This window comes from Carcharhinus amblyrhynchos, chromosome 11 (assembly GCF_965287045.1).
Source record: "Carcharhinus amblyrhynchos chromosome 11, sCarAmb.v2.hapA, whole genome shotgun sequence".
In the NCBI taxonomy this organism is placed as follows: domain Eukaryota; kingdom Metazoa; phylum Chordata; class Chondrichthyes; order Carcharhiniformes; family Carcharhinidae; genus Carcharhinus; species Carcharhinus amblyrhynchos.
This window is the reverse complement of record NC_137334.1, coordinates 93784034-93795059: the sequence shown is the minus strand read 5'-3', so window position 1 is coordinate 93795059 and position 11026 is coordinate 93784034. Positions and strand designations below refer to the sequence as shown.

Here is an 11026-nt window from a genome sequence, read left to right as displayed (position 1 = left end):
TAAAAACAGTTTAATATTTCTCCGACATTGATGTGGGGGCGCGGTGCATGCTGGGAGAGTGGCTTGGCGCCATTTTGAGCGGGCTGGCTGAGGGGATTGATTATTTGATTATTTTGATCGCGGGGCCGGGTGGGTGCCGCGCGGTTTCCGCGGTGCTCCTGGCTGGTACTCGGCCTTCACTTGGCGCTAACGGAATGATTTAATCGGGAGTTTGGATTTCCCGCCGGTCCCGGCGCGCGGGGCACTCTGGGAGCGGCACTTCCCGCCATCTCGCGGGCGGAGAACCGGCGGCGGCGGCGCGAGTGGAGCGCGGGAACGGGACAGGTAAACCCGGGGCTAGAGGCAGTGAGAGGGGCCGAGTGGTCCTGAGGGGGAACATCAGGCAGAGGGGCCGGGCGGCCGCACCGTCCGGGAACCGCTCCCTCTGTGGCCCCGCGCGGGGAGTCCAGTCTCCCCGGAGGAGTGGTGTGTACGTCCCCGTCCCCCGACCCTCCCGGGGTGGGGGGTGTGTGTCCCCGACCCCGACCCCCCCCGTGGTGGGGGGGTGTGTGTCCCTGTCCCCGACCCCGACCCCGACCCTCCCGTGGTGGGGGGCTGTGTGTCCCTGTCCCCGACCCTCCCGTGGTGGGGGCTGTGTGTCCCTGTCCCTACCCTCCAGGGGTGGGTGGTATGTGTCTGTCCCTCACCCTCCTGGGGTCCGGGTCTCCCCTCATCTTCCTCCTCACCTGATAATTCTCTAACTATGCCTGTAACACTACGTTCTGCACTCTCTCTTCTCTATGGACGGTGTTCTCTGTATAGCAAGAAACAATACTTTTCATTGTATGCTAACGTATTTAGTTTATTTTAGTGTCATACATGAGGCTTACATTAACACTAATGAAGTTACTGTGAAAATACCCTAGTCGCCCCACACTAGCACCTGTTTGGGTCATTTCACATCTTATGGGCTGTGGGAGGAACGCAGTAAAAAGTCTGACAACACCAGGTTTTAGTCCAACCGATTTATTTGATAGTAAACGCACAAGCTTTCGAGGTTTCCCTCTTCGTCAGGTGAATGGAGAGTTCTGGCCTCGGACAGAGCATATAAAGCACAGACAGTTTAGAGATTACTGATTAGAATGCGAATCTTTAATCTCTAAACTGTCTGTGCTTTATATGCTCTGTCCGAGGCCAGAACTCTCCATTCACCTGACGAAGAGGGAAACCTCGAAAGCTTGTGCATTTACTATCAAATAAATCGGTTGGACTAAAACCTGGTGTTGTCAGACTTCTTACTGTGTTTACCACAGTCCAACGCCAGCACATCCACATCATGACTGTGGGAGGAAACCAGAGCACCTGGAAAAACCCATGCAGAGACAGGGAGGAGGTACAGACTCTGTACAGACAGTGACTCAAGCTGGGCATCGGACTCGGCCCCTGACGCTGCAAGGCCACCCTCCCTGAACTAACCAGCCATAAGAGCAGGTTCGAGGCTGGGAATTCTGCAGCAAGTAACTCACACCCTGGCTCCCCAAAGTCTGTTCACTATCTACAAGGCACAAGTCAGGAGTGTGATGGAATCCCCTACTTGCATGGATGAGTGCAGCTCCAACAACACTCAAGAAGCTCAAATCACCTTGGACAAAGCTGCACTGCTTGATAAAGGAAAGACTTGTTTATATGCCCTGTTCCACGATCTCGGGATGTCCCAGAGCTCTTTAAAGTGCAAAGTACTTTTTGAATGAGGTAATCCTCACCTTTGTTACTTTACTATTCGAACACATTCTTGGCTGTCCTATGAGAGATCATCTAACATTCAGCTACACAGATCCAAAATCTCTTTCGTCTATCCCCATTCATCAGCTCTGATGACCAATGACAGTTATTGTGCAGTTGGTAGCAATTGGATAGTTGAGCCTGAAGGATGGCGTTCCAATGCTGCACCAGCAGTGTTACTTTGCCATTGCTGCTGTTTTGTAGGTGACAATTTAATTGAGGGCCTAAATGAAAGCAAATTACTGCAGATGCTGGAATCTGAAACTAAAAGAGAGCTTTGACAAAGGGTCATCTGGACTCAACGTCAGCTCTTTTCTCTCCTTACAGATGCTGCCAGACCTGCTGAGATATTCCAGCATTTTCTCTTTGGGTTAATTGAGGGCCTATCTGGCTGCTCAGGTGGGTGTCAAAGTTTCCAAACCAATCAGGAAGTGATAAAGGAAAAATACTGGCCTCTGAAACTGAAACAAGCAATGCTGGCACATCTCAGCAGGTGATGAAAGGTCATCCTGACTTGAAAAGTTGAGCGTAATCTCTCTCCATGTATCCCAAGTGTACTAGCTGATATTTATTGCTCAATCAGTATCACACACGCTGATTTTCTAGTTACATTGGAGCTTGCTGTGCGCAAATTGGTCGCTGTGTATTCCTACATTGCAATGGTGACCCTGCGTGCTTCACAAATACTGTTGGCTGTAGAGTACCATAATACTTCCTGAAATTGTGAAAGGTGCAAGAATTGCAAGCTTTGTTTTCATGTTTCTCAATAGTCCTGTCCCCTCTTTTCCCTCACCTTCTCCAGCCCTGCAGCCCTCAAATCTTCACATTTCTGTTTTTAGTTAGTTCATCATTGGTAGGCATGTCTTTAGCTACCTGTGGTAGCATGTCAGAGCATTGTAGTTGAGTGTATCTTGTGTAGCAGCATTTGGAGAGTGGCAATTTAGCGCTGACAGTTGATCCTCGGAGTTGTGTGCAGTGGTTTCCATCATCCTCCCTGGCACAAAGTTTGGTTTGAATAAACCATTTTATTACTTTTCACCTGCCAAGTGGTTGTTGAGCCTTGCAATTATTCATTTGTGAGACATGGGCATCGTTGGCTGGCCAGTATTTATTGCCCATCCCTAATTACTCAAAGGTGCGAGTTCTCATCATAAACCAGCTGCTCATCTCCATGTTGTGCTACAGGCTGGTCACTTTGACCCTTCCCCCTGGCTTTGTCACCAATATCCAGAAAACTCTCATGTAGTTCTTCTGGGACAACTGACTGCATTGGGTCTCTGCTGAAGTTCTGCATCTCCTGCTTGGGTAAGGCGGTCAAGATCTCATGTGCCTCCACACACACATAGTGACCTTCCGCCTCCAAACTCTGCAGAGATACTTTTACGTCAAGCCCCCTACACAATGGTGCGCCCTGGCGATTTATTTCTTCCGCCAGTTGCACGGCCCGAATTATGACATGCATTTAAATCTGGGGTGCAATCCAACCTCCTTGCAGGTGCTGCCCGTCTTTTATCGGGACCCCCTCGTTGTCTGGAACACGGTCGCCTTGCGACGCAGCTCTCCCCCGTCAGGAGTAGCGGTCTCATGCGAGAGCAGCTGCTCAGAAATGCACTCCTCCAACCGTATAACTTCAGATGGCTGGCGGAGAGGAGGGTCGTGGACGCCAGGGTGACCAGGATCGGGGATGTGCTGGATGAGCACCTACACGCTGGCTGAGCGCGTGGGGGGTGGCCGTCTGGCGTGCAGCCAAAGCCATCCAAGACCTTAGGACAGTGTGCTGCTTCATGGAAATGTCCTCCGTGTCCTTTTCCACTGCTCAGAGGCATTTCCTGTATGGGCTGCTGCTGCACACCTTCCACTACGTCCTCATCTGTCACCCAGATACACCTTGGCGGGCCTTGTTACCGCTGGGCAACAAAAATCCCCAGTGGAGGTCCCTCTATAGAGGCGTTCCCCCAATTATCTTGGGGACCTGTGGTGGAGGGTGCTGTGCGCAGCAGTTCCGTATTACTGTGGGTTTTTCCAGTTCACGGGCTCCCAAGACTGCCCCTTCTGTGGCCTTGTGGAATTTGTGAACCATGTCTATGTTTTGTGTTTTAGGTTGCACTCCCTTTTTGTTTACCTGAAAAACCTTTTATTGACGTTTTGTTTGCACTTGAGCCCCACGTTCTTGATCTACAGGCAGCGGGTCGGGATGGCGATCTCCTCGTGAACACGCCAGCAGGCCCTGACAGTGGGCACTCAATGGTTCCTCTACCGCGGCTAGATTCGCGGCCAGGTATCCCTGGAGAGGGAACATGCGGTGACCGTGGGTGCAGTTGATGCCTTCCGTGTCCTCCGGGCACCGCAGAAGCTGGGTGTATTATAAACCCCGAAAATTGTATTATGATTTAATGTTTTAAATTTCCTTTCAACTTTGTTTTTTGTTCGGGCTGTTCCCCCTCCTTTTGGGGAACTGCCCCTTTTAATTTGTCCCTAAGTTAATTTGAGTTTGTTTGGTTGGTATTGAAAGATACCCCTAATTGCCTGAGAGCAGTTGAGTGTACCACATTGCTGTGGCCCTGGAGTCACATGTCAGCCAGACCCGGGTAAGGATGGCACATTTCTTTCCCTAAAGGACATTGGTAAACCAGATGGGTTTTTCCAGTGATCGACAATGGGGGTTTCGTGGTCATCAGTAGATTCTTAATTCCAGATTTTTATTGAATTCAAATTCCACCACCTGCCTTGGCAGAATTCAGACCCGCGTCGCAGAACATCAGCTGAGTTCCTGGATTAATTGTCCAGTGATTATAACACTAGGCCACTGCCTTCCCCCAGTGATGAGCCGGAATATGGTAATCTCTCCCTCAAACAAAACAAAGGAAATAGTCGTCGACTTCAGGAAGCATAGTGGAGAATGGTGCCCCTGTCCATATCAGTGGGGGCAAGGTGGAAATGGTCGAGAACTTCTAGGTGTCCAGATCACCAACAGCCTATCTTTGCCCCTCCATGCTGCACAACACCCCAAGGCCACTAACACCTCTACTCCTCAGGAGGCCTCGGAAATTTGGCATATCTGCTACGACTCTCACCAACTTTTACAGATACAACCAGAAAGAATGTTTTTTATGGTGTATCACAGCTTGGTATGGCTCCTGCTCTGTCCAGACCACAAGAAACCAAGAGGGTCGTAAACGAAGCCTTGACCATCTTGCAAACCAGCCTCCCATTCATTAACTCTGTCTACACTTCCCACTGCCTTGGAAAGCAGCCAGCATAATCTAGCACTCCGGACAAACACTTTTCCACCTTGTGTCAGAAAAAAGATAGAAGTCAGGTCAAGTACCAACCAACTTGAAAACAACTTCTTCCTTGCTGCCATCAGACTTTTGAATGGACTTGCCTCGTATTAAGTTGGTCTTTTTCCCTAGCTATAACTAACACTACATTCTCACCATCTTTCCTTTATGTATTGTATGCTTTGTCTGTATGGCGCACAAGAAACAATACTTTTTCACAGTGAAAATAATAATTAAATCAAGATCAATTATTACGTAGGCAACAAGTTAAATGGGAATACAATCATCAGCTACTGGAAGTGAAGGGAAAAGCCTGTCTTCAAAGTTTTTAAATGTCTCTGCAACAGCAGTAAATAAAATAATGCCCTTTTTTGAGAAAATCAATCCTTTTGACCCAGAGCTTGAACATTGGGTTCACCACATTGAAAGACTCCATTATTTCTTCACTGCTAATGAAATGACAAAAGCTGACGAAAAAAGTCATTCTGCTTACAATACTTCTAATCTCATTAGAAATTTAACTTCTCAGAAACTCCAGATACTAAGTCTTTTGACCAGCTTGTAATATTGCTGAAGGATCATTCTCACCCCAGATCATCTATCGTTATGCGGCATGTTGTGAGGGTCCCAGGGGAGATGATTGTGACATACCCAGCAAGACTAAGAAAATTGGCAAAGTTTTTGCAGATTTGGAATATCACTTAGTGACATCCTGTGAGATTAGTTTGCAGTGTAAATCTGAACAAGCAGTGGATAAGATTTCCTTTGAGAAAGCCATGGAAACTATTCAGGAAATTGAGTGCAAGGAGCAGCACTCTCAAGTTAGTGCGTGCATACAGGCAACGGGAATCAACTATGGTGCAAAACTTACACAAGTCGCAAGGGCAGAGTTGAGTGCGCAGCAGAAACTCAGAGTAACGCAGAAGAAGAAGAAAACTGGTCAACAAGCCAGGAATTCTGAAGCATGTTATTGGTTCAGGAGAGATCATCCCCAGGAAAAACCAGCCCTCAAAAAAATTAAACTTGCTTTGTAAGCTTCAGACTTGCTAGACCATTTCGTCCTAAAGAGAGAGAATTCTAATGTGTGATGCTTTGCCAGTTGACACGGGCATGTTGAGCAAGAAGTCAGAGCATGCCTTCCACCCTGGAAATCTCGGATGAACCTGTATCTGAGGTCACCATTGCAGATGTCAGAGCAGTCGCCTTGAAGGTCAACCCGTGGAAAGCAACTAGCTCGAATGGGGTACCTGGACGAGCACCCAGATCTTGCAGGGATCAGCTGGTGGGAGTATTTGCAGACATTTTCAGCCTCTCTTTACAACAATTTGAGATCCCTATCTGCTTCAAAAAGACAACCATCATCCCGGTATCAAAGAAAAGCCAAGCAGTATGTCTTAATGACTATCTTCCGGTTGTTCTGATATCCATCATTATGAAATGTTTTGAAAGGTTAGCCATTGAACAAATCAATTCTGGCCTCCTGGATTGCCTGGATCTACGACAGTTCACCTACCATCACGGCAGGTCCACAGCAAGTGTGTTCTTCCCAGCCCTGCACTCAACCCTGGAACACCTAGATAACAGACATCTGTGTCAGGCTGCTATTGATTGACTATATCTCAGCCTTCAACACTGTCATTAGTATAAAACTCATCTCCAAACTCCGTGGCCTGGGTCTCAGCTCCTCTCTCTGTGACTGGATCCTGAGCTTCCTAACCCACAGACCACAATCAATAAGGACAGGCAACAACACCTCCGCGATCATTCTCAACACCAGTGCCCCACAAGGCTGTGTCCTCAGCCCCCTACTATACTCCTTATACACCTAAGACTCCATTGCTTACATTGGCACAATCCTATTCTCCATTGAAGTATCTAATCTCGCTTCTGGTGTTGTCCCTGTCTGCCTTAAATCTACTTTGATAACAGTCCTTTTAAAATGCAACTTCTGACCTCACTATCCTTGTAAACTACATCCCATCTCCGTCCTCCCTTTCCTAAGTCCTTGAAAATGTTGTCACCTCCGATATCTGTTCCCATCTTTCTCAGAACTCTGTTTGAATCCTTTCAGTCAGGTTTCTGACCCATCCCAGTGCTGAAACAGCTCTTATCAAAATCACAACTGATATTCTGTGTGACCGTGACAAAGGGAAACTTTCCCTCCTCGTGCTTCACAAGCTGTCTGCAGCCTTTGACATGGTTTGGTCACACCATCTTCCTCCAACACTTCTCCACTGATATCCAGCTGGGTGGGGCTGCTGCTAGTTCCATTTGAATCTAGTCACAGCCAGGGAATCACTGTCAGCGGTTTATCTTCCTGCTTCTGTTCTATTACCTGTACTATCTCCTGAGAGTCTCTCTATTACCACCACCTGATGAGTTTGGAGAAGGGTAGTTGAATGTCTTACCAACACCTTCAGTAGAAAATATGTTCATCTAAAGAAAACAATGTTTCCACTTTTTATTTTCTCTTGAAACTAGTTTCTGTACAAGACGTGACTTTCACAGTAACTTCATTGCAATGTTAATGTAAGTCTGCTTGTGACGCTAATTAAACTTAATCCCTTTTAAAAACATTTTGTTTTTGATTACAGATTTGATGGTGAAGTTTAACAGCAGTAGTTTGGGAACCTGGTAGATCCTTTCCACGATGGCACTGATGAAAATTTATGGCCAAATTCGAATCACCAGCATCCAGACCGGCACCACCAAATGGAGAGAAGGCAGCTTCGAAATCATGGAGAAGGACAACAAAGCTTCTCTGGTCGTGCTCTTCAATTCGGGAGGTCCCGCAAAGACATTCCAGGTACTATAGCAGTAACTGCTGGATCTGAGCAGTGAACTGAGACCAGGTCCTGCGTGGGGAGGTGAAATGACATTAAAATTATGTGTTGTTCAGGGGTGACATCGGGAAGCATTTCCACATCCTTGAGCAATAGCTTGATTTTAAAATTCTCGCCCTTGTTTTCAAATCCCTCTGTGCCCTTGCCCCCTCCATATCTCAATCTCCTTCAGCCCCACAACCCTCCATGATATCTACACTCTTCTAATTCTCGCCTTTGCTTGTTTCTAATTTAATCATTCTTGGGCTCAGAAATGGCAGATGGAGTTTAATCTGGACAAATGTGAGTTGATGCATTTTGGAAGAGCAAATTCAGGTGTGAATTATACAGCAAATGGCAAAACCCTTTGGAGCATTTGCATACAGAAAGATGCAGGTCCACAGTTCCCTAAAATTGGCAACACAATTGGATAAGGCAGTCACGAAGGCTTATAGCATGCTTGCCTTCATTGGCCAGTGCATTGATTAAAGAAGTTGACAGGTTATGTTACAGCAGTGTAAAACTTTACTTCGGCTGCATTTGGAGTGTTGCATGCAGTTCTGGTTGCCACCCTACCAGAAGGACGTGGATGCTTTGTAGAAGATGCAAAGAAGGTTTACCAGGATGCTGCCTAGTTTTAATTATGAGGAGAGGTTGGATAAACTTGGATAATTTTCACTGGAAAAACAGAGGCTGAGGGGGCGACCTGATAGAAGTCTACAAAATTATGACAGGCATAGATAGGGTGGATATTCAGGGGCTATCCACCCTACCTATGTCCAGGGTGGAAGGGTTGACTACAAGAGGGCATAGGTTTAAGGTGAGAGGTGGTAAATTTAGGGGAGACGTGGGGAAAGTTTTTCACACAGAGGGTGGTGGGTGCCTGGATTGCACTGCCAGAAGTGGTGGAACTAGGCATGTTGGCAATAGTCAACATCTATCTTGATAGACACGTGAATGGGAGGCGAACAGCGGGATAGAAACCGCATATTGGCACAGACTTGGTGGGCCGAAGGGTCTGTTCCTCTGCTATGTTGCTCTTTGTACCTTGTCGGCTGTCTCTTCAGCTGCCTGGGCCCGAAGATCTGGACTTACTCCCCTAAATTCCTCTGCGCCGCTGTCTTTAAAAATGCTCCTTAAAACCTAATTCTTTGTCCAAACTTTTGGCCTTAATATTTACTAATGTAGCTCTATGTCATAATTTATTTTATAATTCCACCCTGAGCTTTTATTATGTTAAAGACACTATGTAAATGCAAATTGGTCATTTGGGTTAGATCCTTGTTTAGCATTCTCTTCTCGTTGTAGCTATGTTTTAACTTTGTAATCTACCCTAATCTGGATATCACTTATTTCAAATGATCTTCCAGTCAAAACAAAGTACAAAATTCCCACTGTAAATGATACTGTCAGCTTCAGTTTATTGAATAATTTTAATTTTTGTCTTAAAAAGAAACTTTGAAATTAGTGGATAGTGTGCCCATGTCTGCGTGGGTTTCCTCCAGGTGCTCTGGTTCCTCCCACAGTCTGAAAGACGTGCTGGCTAGGCGCATTGACCATGCTAAATTCTCTCTGTGTACCCGAACAGGTGCCAGAATGTGGCTACTAGGGGATTTTCACAGTAACTTCATTGCAGTGTTAATGTAAGCCTACTTGTGACCAATAAATAAACTTGAAGTCTTTCAGCTGACGCTGGATGCCTTTCTCTGGTACCACGTTGTTTTCCTTTTTCCTCCTGTCTGCACAGCTGAGCCACAATGTGAAGGTGGTGAAAATAAGCCCCTCAAAGCAGCACAGTCGACTGCTGCTGACACTGCAGGACAAGAGCAGCCTGATAATCGACAAGGCTCCAAACACTGATGCACTGATCCTGAAGGACTACCTGGAGGGCCTGAACCATGGGGGTAAGTGCTGCGTTCACAGTGGAACATGTGTTAGCAGGTGCCCATCAGCAAATGCAGGCTGCAGTAACCTGAGGACACCATAGAAAGGAGTAGGCTATCCATCCTCTCAAGCTTGCCCCATTGTTCAGTAAGATCATAGCTGTTCTTCTACAGCAACAGAGGTTGGAGAGCTCTAAGGTACAGGATGTACAACAGCATGAATCACCAAAGGTACAGCATGCAATTAGGAAAGCTAATAGAATGTTATTGTTTATTGTGAGGGGAATTGAATACACAAATAGGGAGATTATGCTTCAATAGTTTGGGACACAAGTGAGAGCACATCTGGAGTAATGTGTACAGGTTTGGTCTCCTTATTTAAGGAAAGGTGTAAATGTGTTCTAAGCGGTTCAGAGACATTTTACCAGACTAATACAGGAATGGCTCGATTATTTAATGAAGAAAGGTTGGACAGGCTGGACTTGTATCCATTGGAGTTTAGAAGAGCAAGAGCAAACTTGAATGAAACAAGGGGGGTCTTGACAGGGTGGATGTGGAGGGAATGTTGTGTCGTAACGGTCACTATAGGTATGAAAAAATCCACAGGCTGTAGTTAGATCGTTATGCAGAGCTGTGATTTCCTCTGAAATATGCTGTGGGCAACATCCCTCTCTCCCAGCCACACTGCCACAGTAATTCAGTATTTGGTCCTTGAGAGTTTTAAACTAATTTTAAGTAATCTTCCCTACCCCTCTCTGCCACACAGTATTATGAACATACAAAATAAAAACAGAGGTAGACCATTCGATCCCACAAGCCTGTCATTCGTTAAAATTATGACTGATCTGTTTGTGTTCTGTATTCCACATTCCCGTCCACCTCAAACTTTAATTTCTTTGCCTAAAAAGAATTTATCCATCTTCGCCTTAAAATATTCAATGACCCCCCAACTCCACTGCCTTCAGGCAGAGTCACACAGCCCTCAGAGAAACCCTTATCCCTATCTTAAAAGGGCAACTCCTAATTATTTTTGTAAGTGCCTGCTCATTCTGGACTCGCCCACAGGAAGAAATATGTTTTCCACATCCTGTGCTGTTAATACCATTATTAACAGTTAATGGTTAATACCGTTCAGGATCTTTTTATGTTTCTCATCATCCCTCACTCCTGTAAAATCCAGTGGAAACAAGCCCAGCCTGTCCGATCTTTCCTTAGAATACAACCCGTTCATTCTAAGTATCTATCCAGCAAACCACTTCTGAATTTCCGCTATTGCATT

At 46.2% G+C, this 11026-nt stretch overlaps 1 protein-coding gene across 1 annotated transcript in view; it reads left to right on the top strand.

Annotated features, from left to right (window-relative positions):
• The first annotated feature begins 101 nt into the window (after positions 1-101).
• Positions 102-11026, top strand: part of usp37 (ubiquitin specific peptidase 37) — a 47260-nt gene continuing 36335 nt past the window's right edge. The window contains exons 1-3 of the mRNA XM_080199594.1: positions 102-324; positions 7637-7848; positions 9612-9768. Of these exons, the coding sequence (XP_080055720.1) occupies positions 7693-7848; positions 9612-9768 (313 nt within the window). The 5' untranslated portion in view covers positions 102-324; positions 7637-7692. The remainder of the gene's footprint in view (positions 325-7636; positions 7849-9611; positions 9769-11026) is intronic.